General features: G+C 34.8%; 1 protein-coding gene across 6 annotated transcripts in view; it reads left to right on the forward strand.

The window, feature by feature from the left end:
* Nucleotides 1–22,333, forward strand: part of TAFA2 (TAFA chemokine like family member 2) — a 546,816-nt gene extending 524,483 nt beyond the window's left edge. For all 6 annotated transcript variants that reach the window (XM_063593376.1, XM_008978454.6, XM_055096530.2 and 3 more), the window contains one exon: nucleotides 20,170–22,333. In XM_063593376.1, coding sequence (XP_063449446.1) covers nucleotides 20,170–20,181 — 12 coding nt within the window. In that variant the 3' untranslated portion in view covers nucleotides 20,182–22,333. The remainder of the gene's footprint in view (nucleotides 1–20,169) is intronic.
* Nucleotides 22,334–25,156: the final 2,823 nt, after the last annotated feature.

Raw genomic sequence — 25,156 nt, forward strand, 5'->3', positions numbered from 1 at the left:
TCCATGGCTGGGAGACCTGAAGACAGATCACATCACAGTACTCCTTGCAGACACTATCCAATACTGGTCCAGAGCCCAGTAGCTCTGCTAGATGGCTAGATCCAGAAGAGCAATAACAGTCACTGCAGTCTTTCTCTCAGGAAGTCCTATCCCTAGGAGAAGGGGAAGAGTACCACATCGAGGGATCACCCCATGGGATAAAAAATCTGAACAGCAGCCCTTGAGTCCCAGATCTTTCCTCTGACATAGTCTACCCAAATGAGAAGGAACCAGAACAAATAATTCTGGTAATATGACAAAATAAGGTTCCATAACACCCTCAAAATATCACACTGTCTCAACAGCAAGGGATCCAAATCAAGAAGAAATCTCTGAATTGCCAGAAAAAGAATTCAGAAGGTCAATTATTAAGCTACTTTAGGAGACACCAGAGAAAGGTGAAAACAAACTTAAAGAAATTTAAAAAATAATACAGAATATGAATGAAAAATCACCAGAGAAATAGATATCATAAATAAAAAACAATCACAACTTCTGGAAATGAAAGACGCACTTAGAGAAATGCAAAATACACTGGAAAGTGTCAACAATAGAATTGAACAAGTAGAAGAAAGAAATTCAGGGCTCAAAGACAAGGCTTTCAAATTAACTCAATCTGACAAAAACAAAGAAAAAATTTAAACAATTAATAGAGCCTCCAAGAAGTTTGAGATTATGTTAAATGACCAAACCTAAGAATAATTGGTGTTCCCAAGGAAGAAATCTAAAACTTTAGAAAACTTATTTGATAAAATAATTGAGGAAAATTTTCATGGTCTTGCTAGAGATCTAGATATCCAAATACAAGAACCTCAGAAAAAAAGTGGGAAATTCATCACAAAAAGATTATTGCCTAGTCACATAGTCATCGGGTTATCTAAAATCAAGATGAAAGAAGCCATCTTAAGAGCTGTGAAGCAAAAGCATCAGGTAACTTACCAGATTAACATCAGATTTCTCAGCAGAAACTATACAAGCTAGAAGAGATTGGGGTGCTATTTTTAGCGTTCTTAAATGAAAAAAAAAATCAGCCAAGAATTTTGTATTCAGTGAAACTAAGCTTCATAAATGAAGGAAAGATAAAGCATTTTTTAGACAAACAAATGCTGAGAGAATTTGCTACTACCAAGCCAATACTATAAGATTGTTAAAAGAAATTCTAAATCTTGACACAAAACCTTGAATTACACCAAAATGGAAACTTTTTAAAGCATAAATCTTACAGGGACTATAAAACAATAATACAATGAAAAAAAAATCAAGGTATTGGGACACCAACTAGCATGATTAATAGAATAGTACCTCACATCTCAATAACATTCGCATTGAATGTATATGGCCTAACTGTTAAATATTCCACTTCAAATATGCAGAATGGCAGAATGGATAGAAGTCACCAACCAAGTATCTGCTGTCTTCAAGAGACTCACCTAACACATAAGGACTTACATAAACTTAAGGCAAAGGGGTGGAAAAAGATATTCCAGGCAAATGGACACCAAAAGCAAGCAGAAATAGCTATTCTTATATCAGACAAAACAGACTTTAAAGCAACAACAATTAGAAGAGGAAGAAGGACATTATATAGTGATAAAAAGACTAGTCCAACAGAGAAAGATCACAGTCTTAAATGTGTATGCACCTAATGCTGGAGATCCCAAATTTATTAAACAATTACTGCTAGACCTAAGAAATGAGACAGACAGCCACACCATAATAGTGGAAGACTTCAGTACTCCACTGACAGCACTAGACAGGCATTAAGACAGAAAGTCAACAAAAAAACAATGGACTTAAACTATACCCCAGAACAAATGGACTTAACAGATATTAACAGAACATTCTATCCAAAAACTGCACAATATACATTCTATTCATCAGCATATGGAGCATTCTCCAAGATAGACCATATGATAGGCCACAAAACAAGTCTCAATAAATTTAAGAAAATCAAAATATATCAAATACTCTCTCTGACCACAGTGGAATAAAACTGCCCATCAACTGAAAAAAAAAAAAAAAACAACCCTCAAAAGTATGCAAATACATGGAAATTAAGTAATCTGCTCCTGAATGATTCATGTTGGGTCAACAATGAAATCCCGATGGAAATTTAAAAATTCTTTGAACTGAATGATAATAGTGACACAACCTATCAAAACCACTGGGATACAGCAAATGTGGTGCTAAGAGGAAAGTTCATGTCATTGAATGCCTACATTAAAAAGTCTGAAAGAGCATGAATAGACAATCTAAAGTCACACTGTAAGTATTTAGAGAAAAAAGAACAAACCAAACCCATACCCAGCAGAAGAAAAGAAATAACAAAGATCAGAACTAAATGAAATTGTAACTAAACCATACAAAAGATAAGTGAAACAAAAAGCTGATTCTTTGAAAAGATAAACAAAATTGATACACCATTAGCAAGATTAACCAACAAAAGAAAAGAGAAGATCCAAATAAGCTCAATTAGAAACAAAATGGGAGATATTATAACTGATATCACAGAAATGCAAAAGATCATCCAAGGCTACTATGAACACCTTTATGCACACAAACTAGAAGACCTAGAGGAGATAGATAAATTCATGGAAATATACAACCCTCCTAGATTAAGCCAGAAAGAAATAGAAACTCTGAAGAGACCAATAACAAGCAGCAAGTTTGAAATGGTAATTTAAAAAATTGTCAAAAAAAAAAAGGTCCAGGACCAGATGGATTCACAGCTGAATTTATAAAACAAAGAAGAATTGGTACCAATTCTACAGAAACTATTCCAAAAGGTACAGAAAGAGAGAATCCTCCCTAAATCATTCTATCAAGCCAGTATCACCTTAATTTCAAAACCAGATAACATAAAAAAAGAAAACTACAGTTCAATATCCCTGATGAACATAGATGCAAAAATTCTCAATAAATTACTAGCTAATTGAATCCAATAGCTTATCAGTAAGATAATCCACCATGATCAAGTGTGCTTCATACCAGGGATGCAGGGATGGCTTAACATAAGGAAGTCAATAAATGTGATACACCACATAAACAGAATTAAAAACAAAAATCACATAATCATCTCAATAGTCTCAGAAAAAGCATTTGACAAAATCTATCATTGCTTTATGATTAAAACCCTCAGCAAAATCAGCATAGAAGGGACATACCTTAAGATAATAAAAGCCATTCACGACAAACCCACAGCCAACATTATACTGAACAGGGAAAAGTTGAAAGCATTCTTCCCCCTGAGAACTGGAACAAGACAAGGATGTCCACTTTCACCACTTTTATTCAACATAGTCCTAGCCAGAGCAATCAGACAAGAAAAAGAAATAAAGGACATCCAAATTGGTAAAGATAAAGTCAAACTGTCGCTGTTCACTGGTGATATGATTGGATACCTAGAAAACCCTAAGGACTCATCCAAAAAGCTCCTAGATCTGAAAATGAACTCAGTAAAGTTTCAGGATACAAAATCAATGTACACAAATCAGTAGCACTGCTATACACCAATAGTGACCAAGCTGAGAATCCAATCAAGAACTCGACTCCTTTTACAATAGCTGCACAAAAAATAAAATACTTAGGAGTATACCTAACCAAGGAGGTGAAAACCCTCCACAAGGAAAACTACAAAACACTGCTGAAAGAAATCATAGACGACACTAACAAATAGAAACTCATCTCATGCTCATGGATGGGTAGAATCAATATTGTGAAAATAAGCATAAGGCCAAAAGCAATCTACAAATTCAATGCACTTCCCATCTAAATACCATCATCATTCTTCATATAACTAGAAGAAAAAAATCCTAAAATTCATATGGAACCAAAAAAGAGCCCACCAATTAGAGATAAAACATATAGAAAAAAGTTATTCTACTCTTAAAACATTCAATGGGTATATATCAAATTAAAAAAAGAGTCCCTGAAAACATTTCTATATTTCAGAACAATGTAAAGAAAATGGAGGATTAGAAATGTGTAAATGATGTTATTTCCCCACGTGCAACTTGCTTTTTCTAAAAAAAAAAAAAAAAAGAAAAAAGAAACTCTTCTCAGATTTTTGTGCACCCATTACCCAAAGAGTGTACCCTATACCCAATGTGTAGTCTTTTATACTTCACCCCTCTCCAACCCTTCTCCCCAAATCCCCAAAGTTTATTGTATCATTCTTATGCCTTTGTGTCTGTATAGCTTAGCTTTCACTGATAAGTGAGAACATACGATGTGTGGTTTTCCATTCCTGAGTTACTTCACTTAGAATAATGGCCTCCAACTCCATCCGGGTTACTTGCTTTGCCAAAGCAAGACTAAGCAAAAGCAACAAATTTGGAGGCCTCACATTTTCTGAACTTCAAACTATACTATAAGGCTATAGTCACCAAAGCAGCATGGTACTGGTATAAAAATAGGCACAAAGACCAATGGAACAGAATACAGAACCCAGAAATGAAGCAAAATACTTACAGCTAAATGATCTTTGACAAAGCAAACAAAAACATAAAGTGGGGAAAGGACACCCTATTCAACAAATGGTGCTGGGATAATTGGCAAGCTACATGCAGAAGAATGAAGCTGGATCCTCATCTCTCACCTTATACAAAAATCAACCCAAGATGGATCAAAGGCTTAAATATAAGACCTGAAACCATAAAAATTCTAGAAGACAACATCAGAAAAACTCTTATAGACACCGGCTTACGCAAAGAATTCACTACAAAGAACCCAAAAGCAAATGTGGCAAAAACAAAGATAAATAGATGGGACTTAATTGAAATAAAAAGCTTCTACACAGCAAAAGTAATAATCAGCAGAGTAAACAGACAACCCACAGAGTGGGAGACAATACTTGCAAACTATGCATCCAACAAAAAACTATACCCAGAATCTACAAAGGAACTCAAATCATCAAGAAACAAACAATCCCATCAAAAAGTGGGCTAAGGACATAAATAGATAAAAAAGAAAGATATACAAATTGCCAACAAACATACAAACATGCTCAACCTCACTAATTATCAGGAAAATGCAAATCAAAACCACAATGGAGTGGCCATAATTTAAAAGATCAAAAAATAATAGACATTGGTATGGATGTGGTGAAAATAGATCACTTACACTGCTGGGGGGAATGTAAACTAGTACAACCACTATGCAAAACAGTGTGGAGATTCCATAAGAACTAAAAGTAGATGTACCATTTGATCCAGCAATCTCACTACTGCGTATCTACCCAGAGGATAAGAAATCATTATATGAAAAAGACACTTGCCCATGCATGTTTATAGCAGTACAATTCACAATTGTAAAAATATGGAACCAGGCCAAATGCCCATCAATCAATGAATGGATAAAGAAAATGCTGGATGTGTATGTGTGTGTGTGTGTGTGTGTGTGTGTGTGTATATATATATATATATATATATATATATATATACCCAGATGGTATATATATACCCAGATATATATATCCCAGATATATATACACCCAGATGGTATATATATATATATATATATATATATATACACACACACACCCAGATGGTGTATATATATACCCAGATATACATCCCAGATATGATGGTATATATATACCCAGATATACCCAGATGGTATATATATATATACACATATATATACACACACACATATATATATATACACACACACATATATATATACGCACACACACATATATATATATATATATATATATATACACACACCCAGATGTATATATATATACACCCATCTGGGTATATATATACACACACACACACACACACACACACATAGACATACCATGGAATACTACTCAGCCATAAAAAGAAATGAAATAATTTCTTTCACAGTAACCTGGATGGAGGCCATTATTCTAAGTGAAGTAACTCAGGAATGGAAAACCAAACATCGTATGTTCTCACTTATAAGTGAAAGCTAAGCTGTGCAGACACAAAGGCATAGGAATGATACAATAAACTTTGGGGACTCGGGGAGAAGGGATGGAGAGGGGTGAGGTATAAAAGTCTACACATTGGGTATAGTGTACACTCTTCAGGGGATGAGTGTACAAAAATCTCAGAAATCACAACTAAAGCACTTATCCACATAACCAAAAACCACCTGCTCCCCCAAAAGTATTGAAATGGAAGGAAGGAAGGAAGGAAGGAAGGAGAGAGGAGAAGGAGAGGGAGAGGAAGAAAGAAAGAAAGAAAAAGAGAAAAGAAAACCAAAAAATATAAAATGTGTCTTCTCTTTGTTCATGCAGTTCCACATTCAGAAACTATTATGAGGGGGAAACCCCAAATCAAAGTATCAACAATAAAAAATAAAAATCATGCCACATACATGCTTTAAAAATACTAGTCTCCAGATTTGATAGGAAAAATAAAGCAGGAGAGAGGTCAGCTATCCTGAACTGTAATATATACAGTACATAATTCTGTTTGTGTGCATGCACATAAGTGATTGCATGCACAATATTATTTGGGGGCAATGGTGAACCAATCATTGTGCTATGTGTTTACTGTGTTCTATTATAGGAAATTTGATGCTATTTCATTTGCACCACCATATCTGATGTCAAGTGAGCATGTAATTCCTTGGTGTAGGGTAATTGTCTCATGAAATATTTCATGAGAAAAATTTCCTGACAGTGTTAAGCAGTTGTATGGAAATTACTCAGGAGATAGGTGTATTTTTTTAAGGGATAGCTTCTAACTGAAATATTAACTGTAATGATATGCCAGCATCAACCTTGACGCATTCATTTGGACATTTTCCACATCCCAAGTGATTAGTCTAATACCAATTAGAGCATCACAGATTGCTATTATCTACTTGCATCATTATTTTCATGAATTAATTTTGTTTTTAAAATCAGACCTTTTCCAAATGAGAATAAATTTGAATATCTGAGGTGAAAATGTGAAGCTGAATGTCAGGACCCATGCGTATCTATAATTTCAAATTCTGAAACTGCAGAATCATAGGGATAATCCTAGAAAAATTAAAAATTGAGGAACTGACCCTTTGGGTCACCTAATCACCCCCCTTGCTGTTTACAGAGAATCCAAATATTGATTCTAGCTTTCCTTCTTCTGAAATTACTTATCACCTTTTTCCTTATATTAATTCATTCACGTTTTCACTTATTTATTCATCTCTCCATGCATCCATTGTTTCAATCTTTCATTTAATAAATATTAGGCATCATGTACGTGCCTCATATGCTGCTTAGCACTGACGCAACAAAATGTATGCTAATATTCTTTTTCTCCAATACCTCGTAATTTAGTGAGAGAAACAGATTAATAATCATAATATGATGAAATATGTCTTATAATAGAACTATGACAAAGTGCTGATTGGATAAATCATGAAGTGGCCACATTTCTTCTGGGATTTGAAACAAGTGTATTTTAGGCAAAGCTAAAACAAACACAAAGATCAGGGGACATGAATGGGCACATGAAGTCCTAGGATTAAATAGGCATGACTAGAGTGGTGCATGCATGTTTTGTGGAGACATTGGGAAGAAGGGGAGATGAATCCGGGTGTTTGCGGTCTAATCATGAAGGATGTTATATATCATAAATAAGTTTATGTTTCTTCCTGTAATAGGATAGTATTATAGATTTTTCTTTTCAGGATGATGGTGGCAAAGAGGAGGAGAAACAGCAGGGAACAAGACAAGTCAGGGCATTATTGCAATTATACACACCAGGTGGAATAAAGAGTGTAGTAGTGGGACCAAGAGTAGGAAATAGATTAGAAAGATGATTAGAAACTGATTAGAGATAAGACATATAGGAAAAAGTTATTCTACTCTTAACGTGTTCAATGGGTATATATGAAATTTTTAAAAAGTCCCTGAAAACATTTCTATGTTTTTGAACGACGTAAAGAAAATGGAGGATTGGAAATGTGTAGATGATGTATTTCTCCATGTGCGACTTGCTTTTTCTTAAAAACAAAAAAACAAAAAACAAAAAACTGAAACTCTTCTAAATTTTCTCAGTCTTTATCACTTATCTTCAACTACATGTGTCCACTGCAGGTCATAACACTGACCCACTTCACAACTGTGTTGGCTTTGATATATCTAAATAAAGGCATCTAGACTCGACTCTGGCCAGAATACAAAAGTTCCACTCTTCCTCAAACCATCATTTAAATCTTACATTTTCTGGTTTAGGAGGGAGAGGCCAGGATTAGCAGTGATAAGAAAACAGGGGTCTGTTCTAATTACTCAATAACACAAATATTTTCAAAATTAGAAAATATATTTTTCTTCTAATTACATGATTAGTCTTTTTTCTTGCTATTAATTTTAACTATTCCAACCTCTCAAATTTATGTAGAAAGTGCTTTACTTTACTTTTAACTTATAAAACCAAAACCCCTCTATTGTCAGAGCCTAAATTACTATTAATAGCCAATTTACATACATTTATTATTTATTATTGTTACTCATATTTTTCTCTCAACTACTGAATTATTCTTCAAATATTTGAAATTCAAATAGTATGTTTTGATATCGCTGGAGTACTTTGGAAAAGGGAGTATAAATAAACCTTTTTTATTTTTTTGAGAGAGAGTCTCACTCTTGTCACCCAGGCTGGAGTGCAATGGCATGATCTTGGCTCACTGCAACCTCTGCCTCCCAGGTTCAAGCGATTTTCCTGCCCCAGCCTCCAGAGTAGCTGGGATCAGGCAACCGCCACCACCCCCAGCTAATTTTTTGTACTTTTAGTAGAGACGGGGTTTCACCATGTTGGTCAGGCTGGTCTCGAACTCCTGACCTCAGGTGATCCACCCGCGTTGGCCTCCCAAAGTGTTGGGATAACAGGCGTGAGCCACTGCACCTGGCCAATAAAACTTTTAAACATCTATCTATATCTATAAAATATCATAAGTTACAACTGAAATATGTCATGAATCTCATTCTGACTGTTAATGAGGATTACATAATTAATAATGACTAGAGAGCAACAAAGTTGGCTTGAAAAATGAATGCCGCCCAGGGGTGACTAGATCCATATGTTGGTTAAGTGACTTGGTTCCATTTATCACCCTTAAAGTGTGTATGGTTCAAATTCCTGCCTCAGCAAATTATAAATTACTCTAGGCATGGATGATCAGGCAAGGCTATGAATGGTTAAGATCACAAATATTTTATCTTTGAATTATAATTTATTATTACTACCTAATATTGTTTCTACAATTATTTTACACTTTGTGCTTAGATGACTATGTCTTGATTTCTGTCTACTTTCTTCCTTGCTTTTAATGAACTTTTTTCTTAGGTTTGTGCAGAATGCTCCCCAAATACTCACAAGAAATTCTTACTGTCCTTTTTTAAAAATTTCTTGTAAAAACTGTTTATTTTAGTCCCATTTAAAGGTGCGTGTCTCTTTGAAATTAAAAAATGATGTACTAAGATTATATAATCTTCTAAGAGAGATACAAACCTATCCCCACTGTGAGCTTTTTTGGAGGTTAAGGACATTATTGTCTTCTTGTCCCTTTATGCTTGTTGTAATGTCCCCTTTCTCCCAGGTTTGCTTTCTGTAATAATCTGTTAAACAGTGGAGTGCCTGACATGTGTTTGTTCCTTAGGCAAACGTGTAAAACTCTTCAAGTTCGAATGGAGAAGTAGAAAGAGAAGGTTTCTGCTGTGCCTGATGACAATTTTTGATTTCTTCACACTCAAAAAGGTTTTGGCTCCATGTTGGAGCACTAGTTGTGGCGAATCCTAGTGTTGGTCGGATTCTAAGGAAGGGACAGAAGTTTCGTTGAGAAGTAAAGATTCAAAACAACTCCAGAAATGAGCTCCCGTCTTGGTTTAAAGCAGCAGGTGTGTACATGGTGCTAACAGGATTAACTGTGACCTATTCTTTCTTGTGGTTACCATTAGCATTTAAGTGCTCCTGATTTCAGAGGGGACAATGAACTTGGTACAGCTTTAGGGAGTCAGAGGGCAAAGAACTGCCTCAGTGGTCAGTAAAGAAAGGCATTGGATTATTGTTATTAAAAAGTAGAGAGAGGCATCATTCTTTAAACTGATGTGAGGCCCGTACACTGAACAAATAATTGGCCACAAAGAGCCATTATGTTATGTCACCTACAATGGCTCTGCAGTATTGTTTTCCCCAAAATAGGAAATGGATACTACAAAAATCTGGGTGTATTCTTGGACTTCTGTTAGTGTTCAAAGCGCTATTATTTGGAAATAAGCATGAAAAGTACTGAGCCATCAGACTTTCACTTAATCTCCGTAAACCAAATAAAGGCTGCATTCTTACCTAATGGTCCATTCTTTATATATTTAAATTGCCCCATAATTGAATATTATTTCATACCTGCATCTAAGCATTATAAATAATTAGATTTAAGCATTTGTATTTTGACACACTTTGGAAATTCAAGATTACTGAACTATGATGGTTGTTATCAGAAAAGTCCAAAAAGAATTACATCTAGGAAACTGAAAAAAAAAAAAAAAAAAAAAAAGCAAAAGCACCCAACATGTTAAACATCGCCATCTATGTTGCCCTATCCTTCAGAAAATGGATTTTAGTTTGAAATTTACAGAAGGGGATTTTTTAAATAAAAGATTTACCACATATAGAATGATCATCTCTTAATTTTATGGAAGATGATAGGGATGGAGCGGAGAGAATGCTCCATCTCCATGTGCTGCTTCTGGCATGTTCTCACAAACTTCTGGTACTGCTTTTGTCCTTTCACAGGTTACATCAAGTCCTTTTAAGTGACAGCAACATATTCTTCATTCAGACAGGTGTGTAACCGCCCTAAGGGTTCTTCCTGCCCGCTGCACAAACAAAATCAATTCATAGAGACCATGGCATTGCAATAAATAATTTAATTGATCAGAGGCCAGCCATGCCACACAGGAGATGAAGCTGTTACTCAAATCAAGCTCTCTGATAATCTGGGGGCTAGGGATTTTCAAAGATAGTTTGAGGGAAGGGCTGGGAGTGGCTAGGGAATGATCGCTTGCTACTGTTGGTTGGGGATGCAGTCATATAGGTGTGGGAAACGGTCCTCCTGTGGGCTGAATTGCTTGGGTCCAGGTGGAGCCATTGGTGTCAGGCATGCAAAAACCCTGAAAAGATATCTCAAAAGACCCATATTAGGTTCTACAACAGTGATGTTATCTGTAGGAGTAATTGGAGAATTTGCATCCATTGTGACATCTAGAACAATGGCTGGCAATTGTTTATGTCTATGCCTTAGCAGAATTCAGGCTCCTCTATCCTCCTACTCTGGTGATCTTTCCTTAGCTTTACAAAGGTGGTTGAGTTTTGGGGAAAGGCTATTATTACTTAAACTATAAACTGACTGTCTTCCAAAGTTAGCTTGGCTTAAACCCAGAAGTAATTAAGATCAGGTTGAATGCCAAAGGCAAGATAGGGTTTGGCTAGATTAGATCCCCCCAACTGCCATAATTTTCTCCCTGATACAGTTTTTGCAAAGGTGGTTTCAGTATCTCAAGGAAAGGTTGTCCCTAAGAGCCATTTGTGTTTGTAACACAAACCAACAAAGAAGTTAAGAGAAAATGCTCTCTAGGCTCTGAAAAGGAATTTCTTCCAAGTTTCAGATCTTCTTCACCCCTAACTCCAACTATCTTAAACTCATTTTTTAAAGTACAATTTTTAAAGCTTCTGTAGTGAGACTGGTGATTCTTGACCAGATTGAAACTTATAAAGTAAAGCTTTCTGGCAGAAAGTGGATAAAAACTATCAATTCAAATTACTCTTCTACAAATGAAAGGCTAGTCTAAAAAAATGAACTTAATATCAAATTTAGCAGGTAAAGTACCTTTGAATTGAGTTCAGAATCTCAACTGTCTGTAAAAATGTATGAACTATGCTGGCATATAGAATAAATATCTTTAAAAGCCTGCTCAGATTTCCTTGAGGCATTTAAAATAATTGTTTTCCTGGCTTAAGGATTTTTTGAATGTCTGCAAGAGATTTCTCCTTATTCCATATGCTGTTGACTTTCACCATTATCTTAATTTTGTGTGTGTGATTCTTTACCTGAAACAAACACAGTGTGTGTGTGTTGGGGTACCAAGGGAAGGGGAAGCAAAGTCTTGTCTTAACAAATGTTTTTTAAAGTGTCAAAGGAATTTATTAGCTACTTAAAAAGCAGAAAATGCTTTGTTTTGCTAGCATTGAATGTCATCCAGAGAGAAACGGCTGATCTGCTTCTGAGTGGATGAAAGTGCATAAATGGCAACGCAAACAGTCATCTACTTCCATGAGTCACGTAGAATAGTTCATGGCAGGCACACTGTACAGCTTTCAAAGTTCCAAGAAACAGCGCAGGTCCATCTGTTCAAAAGATTCATTTCCAGTCAAGATTTTCATTTGCACAGCATAGGAAGCTGAAAGCCATTGACAGATGTTGTATATGTGGTAGGAGCTCACTAGTTCTGCATTCTGATATAATGATTAGGCCTTTTAGAAAATGAAGTCTTCAAAGTGGTTATACCACTGAAGAATTTAGGCCATCAAAATGACATTTTATCCCATTTAGAAGTAGTGTTTCTTAAGAAAGGTCATAGCAGTTGGAGGCAAGAAGTGAGTCAGAAGCTCACTGACTCCAACCAATGTGCTTGGTAGATAAAAACTCAAGTTTCAGGTATTTTTTTAAGTGACTCATGCAGAGTTCTAGAACCAGCAGGTAGAAACACTGGTATAAAACCCTGGTCTCCTGATTTGCAGAATGAGGCTGTCCCATTCAGGCATATCTGGTATTCTGTTTCTTTCCAGAAGTCTAGAAAGATTATATGCCAAGTCTGGAGACTCACACTGATTTACACCTAAATATAATCAGTTAGCTACAGAAATGCTGTTGTTTGAAATTACTCTTTCCACTCACCCAAGGCTGTTAAATTTTTCAAGAATTTATAAAATAGATAACTGAGTATAGTTCAAGGTCCTTTAGTGGAAATGTTGATCCTAGCTGAAGTATTAAACCTATCTCAAAGTGTTAAAATAAATGTTCAGGCCAATCTGGCAAAAGCAGTTCTTTGGAGGTAAAACTAAGCTGTGGTATGAAAATACAATGGTTTTCAGGTCCCTAGGAGTCACCTCCATCATCATGAAAGTAAAATATAGGCTTAATTTTCACATAGAAGAGTATATTTATAAAAGTGATTCATATGTCATTGTCTTATAGTGCCTTACCTTACCTGAAAGTTGTCTGGTCAGCTTGCTCATGCGTGAATATCCCAGACCAATAGATGTCTTTCATTTCGTAATACCTCATTGCATGAGGTGCTTTAAGATATGACAAGTGCGTTCACATATAGTTACGACCAATGTAATGGCAGCTTTTCTCAAGCTTAAATGAGAAAACCTGCTACTGCAGAGTAATGATGTTTTAATTGCGCATTTAGTACACAAAAAGTGAAGCAAGAGCTTATTTCATGTATGTGTAAGAGCTACATTAAAAAAATACATTTGGAGTAAAGTAGCAATTATATTCAAAGAAAGGAAGAGTTCATTCAAATCAGCACTTAGAATGATGAAGGTATTCTATTCTCCCTTTTACCTTTATCAAATAAGTTAAATTTATTGTAATGTTAGTTTGAAATTGTGCCTATTTGTGATGTTATTAAGCAGCCATCTTAAAAGGATTGACCATGAACTGCATTTAATCCTTCTGCCTCCTCTTAGAAGTATTACCACATTTCCTTGTCTTCCAGTTGTTTAACTAAAGAGTGCTCATCAGTCCAAAAATAAATGTTTATCTAATAACATGGATATTTTAGTGAAAATTTAACTTTTTAAAATGAAATTGACTGTAATGTTCATAATGCATTTTCACTTCTATTGTTCATAATGCATTTTCACTTCTATTATATAAATATTGTTTAATAGTTCCTCATAACATGATTTTAATGAACATATTGGAGAAAAGAATTTTTTTTAAATTAAGCTAATATCATATAAGATTTACATTGATGCTGTGGAGATTTGGCAGTGATTGCACAAATATGTTGTAGACTAGCAAATGGAACAACTGAAATTTAAAAAAATCTGGGATATAGGTTAGAACTCAAAGAAAAATAATATCAGAGGAACCATCAATAAAGAATAGGGAAATTTGCAAATCTGCATTTTTTTGGCATAATAATATCCCATTTATTTTTTAAGTGTAGATAAAGTGAAGTGCCAACTTCCTAAATATGTATCCTTTCTGCAAAGTCTGATGGTAGCTGGTTTATTAGAAAGACAAAGAGTTAGAAAAAAATGGAATTCTGTATCAGAGAAGACTAGTAACATATGTGCAGAAACAATCAGAGGCAAAACCTGGGAATTTAATACATTGGATGGCTAAAAATTTACACATATCTGAATAATAATAGTTAATACTTCTTTAGCACTCATTAGGTTCCTCATACTGTTTTAAGCATGTAACCTATTAACTCATTTACTTCTCAGCTCAGACAATCTATGATGCAGATGCTAATAGTATCTCTGTTTTACCCAGTAAATCATTAGCAGAACTGAGCATTGAAAACAGGCAGCCTACCTTCATGGAATATCAAAGTCGCGCTTCATTTTTTTCTTAATTTTTATTTTTACAATTTTTTTTTAGACAGTCTCACTGTGTCATCCAGGCTGGAGTGCATTGGCAAGATCATAGCTCACTATAGACATGACCTCTTGGGCTCAAGCAATCCTCCCTGTAGCCTCCTGAGTAGCTGGGACTAGAGGTGTGCACCATCACGACTGGCTAATTTTTAATTTTTTTTTTTTGTAGAGTCTTGAGGGGTCTTGCCATGTTGCCCGGGCTGGTCTCAAACTCCTGGCCTCAAGCAATCCTCCTGCTTCAGCCCCTTAAAGCACTGGGATTGGCTGGGCGCGGTGGCTCATGCCTGTAAACCTAGCACTTTGGGAAGCCGAGGTGGGCGGATAACGAGGTCGAGAGATTGAGACCATCCTGGCTAACATGGTGAAACTCCATTTCTACTAAAAATAATACAAAAAAATTAGCTGGGCGTGGTGGTGGGCGCCTGTAGTCCCAGCTACTCGGGAGGCTGAGGCAGGAGAATGGCATGAACCCAGGAGGCAGAGCTTGCAGTGAGCCGAGATAGCACTACTGCACTCCAGCCTGGGTGACAGAATGAGACTCCATCTCAAAAAAAATAAAATAAAATAAAAATAAATAAATTAATTAAAGCATTGGGATTACAGGCCTGAACCACCACGCCTGGCCAGTGCTTCATTTTTAATATGTGACTTTTATTATTAACATAACAAGATTATGAAAAGAAATAATGGCAAGATGAATCACTATAAGCAACAGAAAATTAAGTCAATATTTTTAGAGAAACAAGAAGTAATACCGCCCTCCAATAGGTATCCTATGTATCACCTTTTGTATCTTGTTTGAGAATTTCTACTTCTACCACCTACTAATATTTAAAAGCCATTTAATGGGACAAGCACTTTGTCTGGATTATCTGATTTAATCACAATAGCGTATTACACACAGGGAGGCCAAGGGTCAGCTAGTTTAAATAATTTATTCAACCCCATAGTGTTAGAAAGTGATAAGGCAAGGATTTGAACCTGGGCAGTCTGCTGAACAAAGCCTGAGCTATTTGTCATTATGCCTCTCACCATAATATGTTACCTCCTACGGATAACCTAGTCAGCAGGACTCGAACAGGGGGAACAAGGAATTTTAGGCTTCAATATAATGATTGTAAGAATTTTAAGATTTAAGAATTTTATAAAAGGACAGAATAGATTATTGAATTTCCTTCCAACTTTGTAATTTAACTTGAAGATTGGCAGAGGAAATTTCACAATACTCAAACAATAAAATGGAAACTGTATAAATAATTGAGTTCACCTAATTTCAAATTTAACTAATATCATATATGTCATTAACCAGGTTTTATTTTCTCAATTTAAATTGTTGAACAGACTTAAAGACATGATTTTAGCATGAGTTGTTTAGAAATCTAATCAGGGCCCTATAATTGTTTTGTTGGCCTGTGATAAGTGGGTGCCTTGATCTTAAATAATTACTACTTTTTGCTTAATGTTACCAGATTAGCATCTTCATCCTGGTTGATTGCTACCAGGGTAGCGTCCTGCTTGTGACAGAAAAGCTATTATTATTTCTGCATTTTATATGTGTTCAGCAGCCCAGTAGTTTCACTTACCAAACTGGCTGGTGTGCGGCACACACAAATAAGATTTGCGTAAAAAAGAACAGCTATGTAAAATATTGCCTTTGGAAAGGCAAATTTACTGAGATAGTGATTATAGCGCATGAAGCTCAAGGCATAACCATAACAATCATAGGGCCATTTCTCTCCCTCATGCAGTATTTTATATCTATTGCCCTCAGAACAAGAAGATAGTGTGCATTCATGGTAGCAAATGCTATCTCCCATCCTGTAAAACTGATTTTATTGCAACCTCCTGCTTTTAGTTACTGAAAACTTGCCAAAAATCTTCCTTAGAAGGTATAACTTAGTACTTGGCCTCTTCCAAAAAATACAGTTTGAATGAAAGAGTATTATTTAAGTTGTAAAAATATGGCAACGCTTAATTTGATATATTAACGATTACTTATACTTTTTAAAATGTTGGATTATATAAATATTGCTTAAGCAAATCTTGCATATCAGGGTGTTCCAGTTTAGGGTCTACAAAAGGTAAAATGACATTTAAAATATGTTTCCCCCCCAGCATGCCAGAATTTAAACTTGGGTCACTCATATTTATTTAAAATAAGCATACAAATCATAAAAGGTTGATATTTTTGTTTAATTTTAGGTAATAATTTCATTTGCAAATAGTATTTGGACCTTGCATAGTAAACTTTTTCAATTGATGATAATGTACCTATATTTAGAATCATTTTCCTATATATTTTTAAACCTTTGGTTTTCCCATCTTGTTTAGTGCAAACCCTGAGGTTGTCAGGGAGGGTGCTGGTAGATATTTATACATGTTCATCCTTATTTTGTGTTGAAAAGGATGAGTCATTAGTTAGGCTTTAATTCCTTCAATGCAGTTCTCTAAACTTTCATGAATGTCTGTTAGTATTGTTCAAAGAAAAACTTTAGCCGAATTAAATTGAGCAAAGAACAATTTGTGAATCATGCAGTCTCCCAAGCAAGAGTAGGCTCAGAGACTCCAGCACAGACACGTTGTGGAAGATTTATAGACGGAAAAAGCAAAGTGACATAGAGAAAACGGAAGTGAGGTATAGAAACAGCCAGATTGGTTACAGCTCAGCATCTGCCTCATTTGAACACAGTTTGAACAGTTGGCCACCTTTGATTGGCCAAAACTCGGTGATTGGTGTAAGAGTGGGCTACATTGTGTTTACACCTCCATTTAGGTTACAGTTTATGATGTACAGAGAAACCTTTAGGCTGAACTTAAAATATGTAAGGAGGAAGCTTTAAGCTAAATTTAATAGTGTGATTCTTTCATTCTACTTTTAGTGGCTCTCTTGTTAAAGATTTATACATTCAAAACAAAAAAATCCCTCCTAAAATCCAGACCTTTTATTTTTATAGTTGTTCAGGGTTGACAAAGCTAGGTGTTAAATAACATTATAATACTTGATCTTCATGGCAATACTGCCATTCTGGCCTAAATACAGAGCTCTTGATGCCGAATCACCATGTGTCCTCTTGGTCCAAATCAAATAATCAAAAAAAAATCAAGTATTAGATTGTATACTTTCATCTAATATTAGAAATGATTTATACCATATTCTTCATCTCATATGCTAGGATATTTTTAAAATTAGTAATCCAGGAATATTGTGTAAAACTTAGCTGTGAGAATAGGTTGCTTTAATTATGCTGTAATCCATGTGTATTTAGACAATTACTTCTTTTAGTCATGTTTAAATTTTGTTTCTCTAGCAATTATGTTAGCTGATAGAAAGATATCATCATGAAAATGGATGTTTATGATGTTTTTGAGGATATGGGTTATATCCTTATTTATATGTGTTTGTATGTTTATGTGTGTGTATATATCTATGTTTTTTCTCTACAGAAATGGAGAAAAAATTGTTTTAGTTTTATAAGCCTTTTGTATTATACTTTTAATTTAGATGTCTATTTTCAAAATTATATGAGAGCAAAGTTTTAATATATAAATAGCTGAGAGGATCATTTCTCAACTTTATATAAACTAGTAGAGTCAAATATTTAGCTTGAAATGAAGATATAGGAATGCATCTATTATACTCACTAATAGATTACTTAGAACCTGAGCTTGAAGTGGATCAAGAGGACATGTCACTTGCTATCATAGAGTCATGGCACCACATTTATGCAGTTCATTTCCGCCATGTTTCTCCATTTGGCTACACTGAGCAACAGCAGAGGCTAAACCATTTATTCTCTCTCAATTTCCTCTCTCTCTCTTTCTCTCTCAATTTCCTCTCTCCGTCTTTTACACACACACATATAGCTTCCCCTCTCTTTTCTTGTCTTTTCAGCATTAGTTTTGAAAATATGGTCCACATTCATACTCAATTTGGGAGCCCTTCACAGAAATTGTATATGATGACTTCTGAATGGCAGACAGATTGATAGTTGATAATTGATAATGAGATCGCTGCTATGCCTAAGATATCTCCTGCTCCCAGAATCTCAAAGATTCAGTAGGCTCTTCATGTGTTTCCAACCCTCCATCCTCGGCACAACTTCTTCCATGGTTCTGTGCATGGGAGTAAAACACTTCAAATATGCAGGCAAAGAACTCCTTCCTCAGGAGTGCTAGCAGACCACTGAGACAGAAATGAGATGACTGTCTCCATGCATGAAAACACTTTTTTGCCTTTTGTACCATCTCCCTTTGGTAGTATAATTTGAGACTAGCCATAGCAAAGTCTAGAACTAGCTTATTATTTTGTTTAATATATTCATTTTTTACATAATTGATCAGAAAACAATGAAACCAAACAGACTTTTGTAATGTTTTTCAAAGGACAAGTAACAATGTCACTTAATAGAATAAAATCAAAATTTTGACAATAATTTTTTAAAATCACTTTTTGTTTTAGCCATTCCTAGAAAAGAACTGTTAGGTAACTCTCTAAATACCCTGCCTGATATTAGAATAGAATTAGAAATTTATTAACACAGCAGAAATCGAGATATTTCTGCTGTGTTGGTAATCTCTTCTCCTCTCCCCTCTTTCTCCCTCTATCCTCTCTCTCTCTCAAAATCTCTTTTCCTCTCCCCTCCTTCTCCCTCTCTCTTCTTCTCCCTCTCCCTGTGTGTTTTCCTCTGTATCTATGCATACATAGATATGTATGTATATATGTATCAGGTATTCTATCTGTTTATTATTCTTTTTTCCTGTACACAAATGGTCTTTGGACTTTAGTAGGTGTGAAGTTAGTATGAATGTTTTTAGTGATACTTAAAATAGCATTAATAGTATATTCTAATCAATTTTATGAAAATTTTGGGGCACCTTTAACATTTGGTACAACATTTTTCTATTCCTTATTGTTTCTTTCCTCAGATATTTTTGTCCCCCATAAACAGATTTTTCTCAAATATAATTTTTCAAATATAATTTTTCAAATATAATTGACTCAAATAAACCCTCAATTTTTAAACTATTTCAAAAATGAACTTTATGGAACCAATCCCCAAGGGCTTTTTGAGAATATGATGTGACTGTGTTGCTGGGGACAAAGGTCTTTCTTCACTGAAGCCTAGTATGATGTGTTTGTGATATTTGGGTTATGGCTACCAAGCCTGTGCAAAAAAACAAGGATTCCAGAATCACTCTCTGGGTCTGAGAGGGATATTGTTGTCACCAGTTGGGATAATTCTAGTCACAGTTGTATTCACTTGGATAATTGTGCAAATGGCTTTAAAAATATTGTGAGATGATAATGAGAAAAAAAGTATATTTTTATATGATGGAAATACCTGCATCTGTTAGTCCTTTAAAATTAAGCAATGTATTTGATACAGCAAACACCAGCATTTTGAGTTATCTATTAATTTTTAATTGTGTTTAGTTTTAAGATTATCGGTATGTTATGAAATGTTGACTATATTTTCTCCTTCCTTTGTAGGTAACCCATTAACCCAGGAGAAATCAAGTGATCCTCAAGGCTGATGACATTGAACATGCGCATAGAAACTTAACTCCTGAGGTGATCTTGAAGATTTTTATACCAGTTGAAAGAGGCGCTCAATAGTCTATTTCCAAGGGATTTCATGGCCTCTTCTTGAAATCAAGACTTTTTAAAAGTCAGACATGAACTTCCATGTCATGAAGGTTTCAGCAGATTTGAACTGTGTTCAACTTGTAAATTGTTAAAAGAATTTGAAGTCACTGTCTGCGGAGCTGGTGAAGAGTTGTTTTTTTCAGGGTGATGTTAGAGACAGTCACCTTTTGAGTTATTGGCTCCAGATGTGACTACTTTTCTTGTTTCTGCAAGCTGTATCGCAAGTGCACTGTCCTTCTGTCCTGGATGTGTTCCTGGGTCCTATGTTCATTTGCTAGTGGGACTACACATGGCTTTAATGACATTTCCTTTGAGAACTTTTCCTCTGGCATGGTGTAGACTGAGACAATTTTATTTATATCCTAATCTTGGAGCTCGGAAAGCCTACATGTTTTAACATCTTAAAGTTGCTTTTGTTAAAGGAATGGAAATATATATCCATTGGTAATAATGTTGGCAAGTAATAGTTATCTGAATAAATCAATCATATAAGAATGTATAGACAAGCTGACATATTTCCCTAAGGCTAACAACACCCTGCTGAAGCTCTTTGTCAAATAGGTAGTAGTTAGAACTGGATTGCCATTTTCATTATATAATACTTTGTACCTCTAGAGCACTCTCCCTTTCTGTTTTTTTTTAAGTGAGCTTTTCTTTAATTTTTCATGTTTACTTATTCCCTTCACAGAAATCAGCAATGAGCAGTCAAGTTAATGGGTAGCCTTCAGTTTCAAAAAAATTGACAGGGATGCATGTGAGTTTCTGATTTCTTAGCTTGAACATTATTCACTTAGATTTCTTCCAGTATTTTTTAAAAAACTGTCCTATCTCATTTTAAAAGACTTTCTTTTGCTTGATCCCAATGACTGTTTGAATGCTTATATATTTGTTCAATCTGTTGATAGAAAAAATTGTTCATTTTCCTCAGTCTCAAATTTATAAATATTTGCTTACAGTTTTCCTATTCAAACAATTTGTTAGGCCAATATTTTGTGACATTTTTGTAGCGATTTTAACGTTTATGGTTTTGGTTCTACAGGAAAGTATGTCATAAATATTTAAAGGCCTTAAACATGTATGTACTTTTTTTTTCTAAGTTATAGAATGTATAATTTTGTACTACATTTATTTTGTTTCATTTGTGATATGAAGGGAGAGAAGAAAGAAAAGTGCATAGCCATTCTGTAACAATATTGTGTAAACCTATAGGAATGCAAGGAATGCAAGGAGAAGGATTTCTGTGTTTTACTCATTTTAGACTGTTCAGAAGATGCTTCAAAAATTGTCCTGTTAGAATTTCCATCATGGAAGGTGGTATGGAAGAAGGTATGGAAATACTTTGTATTCTAAAAACTCACTGATGTGGTCAGTTAGACATACGTTGGTTTCCAGGATGGAGGCCCATATATCCTGGGGAGCTTTGGTCTATTAGTTTGTGACAATATTCAAAGGCCAAAACACTACTCAGACACTTTCCTGGGAAGAGCAACTAAAAATGTAAAATTGGTTAAAAATAAAATCTGAAAAGTATGTATCTCACATTGAACTAAAATCCACTGTCTCATAAGTTCATGGAATGAAATGGCTTTCTGCCTCCATTTTAATCATACATAAAATGAATTAGATGGCTTTGAGTGGATTTTCACAATGGCTCAAGACTATATGAAATTATTAAAAAAAAGTTGCCCTGGGGTTTCTGCATCAATTAGAATATCATTAATTTCTTTGTAACCAAGTGAAAAACTATGCTTTTTGGAAATTATGAATTTGTCCTAGGTTTGTTTGAGATTTGAAATTATACATCATACTTCTCATGTTTTAAACATGTTCTTTAAATCAACACTGGAAACTCTGTATTATATACAAGTGTAATACATGCATATAATAGAAAAAAAACATGGAATTTCAAATATACTAACTAGATTATCCCCAGTAGATTAATGTTGTGACTATTCAGAAAAGGTGAATAAAATTGGGATATAAAATGGACTCTCTTTCATAAATTACATTTATAGATCTGTTTTCTGTGTTTTATTTTAAGAGCATTTCAGTTATTATCCAGGGAAACCTCTGAATTCCTGGGGAAGACGACATAAATTCTTCAATTTTTTTTTTTTAAATAAAGATCCATGGCAAATCTTGCCATTTACACAAGGTTCCAATATATGAGTGCTTCTTTGCTAGGATACAATTGAAATAGATATACTTAACACTTACGCTACTTGCCCATCTTGACTATGAGTACCACTGGCATAATTTCCTAGCAATATGTAAAATTCATTTTATGAAAATTGTTAAAGATAATGATCTCTTTATCTTTCAAAATATGTATGAAAATATTAAAATCACAAATATGACTATAATTTAACCTTTAAAGTTTTTTTAAAATTTTTTATTTTTAAAGATTAAGACTCACAGGAAGCTACAAAAAATAGCACAGAGGGTTTCTTTGAAAACTTTACCCATGTTACCCAGTGATAATATTTTACAAAACCATATAACATTGTCAAAACCAGGAAATCGACATTGGTATAATGCTATTAACTCAATACAGACCTAATTCAGATCTCACTAGTTTTCACATGAACTCTGTGTGTGTGTGTGTGTGTGTGTGTGTGTGTGTGTAATCCTTTTACAATTGGTATCCATCCATTGTAATATGCTGGAACATGGATGAGATTACAGTGTGAGACTATGGGCCAATGAGTGACTGAGTTGTGATAATTCTTTTGAAGTCCTCTATTTTTGGAATAATATCCTATAGTTTTATTTTACTTTATTTTTTATACACTCTTGTTGCCTTAACACAATAGAAACTTCCAGTTTTAACATCAGAGTGTACTATATGTGATTTCAAATATGCTGTTGTTTGTAACGGGTAGGAAGAGATCTGAGAATCTGCATCTGATTAAAATAAAAAGAAATTTTGATTTTATTCTTTATTTCCCATAACAATACTTGCACCATTTACAACCAATGCTATACAATTCGACTGTGACTTTCGATAATAATCACTAATAGCATAGTAATTAATTGAATGATTAAATGAGACTTGATCTTTTCAAAGTTTTGATCATTTTCTCAATTCATAGATAATGTATCCATATGAAGGGGCGATGCAAAGAAACAAAGAAATCAAATTGTATTTCTTCCTTATCCAGCCCTTTCTCACTTTGACTCACTAATTTAACGGGGAGAATTAGGATGACACTGGACACTCTGCTTGGAGAAAGTGAAAAGTTTGGAGAGACATACACTGAGTATCTTCTGTCCCTGCTACCCACATAGAGAACTCATGGTAGAATGTTATTATTTCTATCAAAGTAAGGGTCTTTCTTTTTTCCTTCCTACCTTAATTCCCCTCCCTCCACCCCTCCCTCCACCCCTCCCCTCCCATCTCCTCCCCTTGCTCCCTCCCCTACCCCACTCTCCCCCCTTCCTCCCTCCCTCCCTTCTTTCCTTCCTTCCTTCCTTCCTTCCTTCCTTCCTTCCTTCCTTCCTTCCTTCCTTCCTTCCTTCTTTCCTGTCCTTGTTTTGTATATATAATGCTTTGGGAAGAAAACATTGAAATAAATATATTTAGATTTCTTGCAGATTTCTTTTTCATTGCTTTAACTTGCCCTGTGTGAGATTGGGAAAAGTAGTATAGACATTACAATTATCTGGCAATTAACTGACAATAATTGAATTCCTACTAGACACAAGCATGTTTGACTAGATTGAATTTTGGGGTTAGCTGAAGCTTAGTCTTAAAAATGGTCTTTCAAATTATTTCAGAAGATATTTTCTACATGCCCCTGTTTTTATGGCACTATGCTAACCAATGGGAAAGTGGGTACATAGATTTATGAACATTTCATATTTATTTTGATTTTTTATATTTGTTTTTCTCCAATATATTGCAAGTTACTAAATGGTATGCACTTTACCTTAAGCATTTTCCTGGATGGGCTTGTTATGCAAAGCAATTGAATTTTATTCTAGAAGTTATGTGTACATGGCAGGGCAGTGCATGTTCCGTAAAGCTGTGTTTTACAGATTTTAGCAAAAATGTATTTGAAAGTCTTAAGAGAGGTTGTGGGCATGCAAAGAAATTAGAAAGTATTAAAATAATCTAGGAGAGAGTTGTTGAGAGTCTGAGTTTGGACTATATGACTGACAAAAATGTGAAACTATGACTCTCAAGCCTGGTTGCAATTTCAATTACTTGAGAAGCCTTAGAAAATGTCCATCCCCAACTAACTCTCTGAGATTCTCTAAATCGGTCTGGGATTAGGGTCTGTGCATAGGCATTTCTAAATCAGTTCCCCAGGTGATTCTAGCATGCATCCAGAATTAAGAGCCTCTAATGAAGGTTTTTGCAAAGGTTGAAATGAGATGGGTGAAATGATTGGTGAATGAAAGGAAGATGAGGAAGAAAACTACAGGAGGTCCTGAGCCTACTAAAATGGAATAACAGAAATTCAGCTAAACATGAGAGAAAAACTTGGAGGTAAAGCAGGGTGAGGGGCAGGTGGCGAAAACAATGAGTTCATTTTTTAAGTCTATTGAGTTTAAAGTGCCAATGAAACATTTAGACAGATCATGTTAGATAAGGACTGAACAGGTTTTATTGGATTTGTAATTAGAGATTATTGTTGGCCTTGGAAAGAGCAGTTTCAATGGAATGCTTGTAGAATTGAGATTTCAGTGGGTTGGGGAGAGAATGAAAAATTTGAAAGTGGAACTAGCATATATAGACTTCTTTTTCAATGGGAAGTGAAAAAGAAAAGTAAGGTAGTGGCTATGCCAATGAAGCAGAATTAAAAAGGAATGTAATTTTCTTAATACA

The sequence above is a fragment of the Pan paniscus genome, chromosome 10 (assembly GCF_029289425.2).
Source record: "Pan paniscus chromosome 10, NHGRI_mPanPan1-v2.0_pri, whole genome shotgun sequence".
In the NCBI taxonomy this organism is placed as follows: domain Eukaryota; kingdom Metazoa; phylum Chordata; class Mammalia; order Primates; family Hominidae; genus Pan; species Pan paniscus.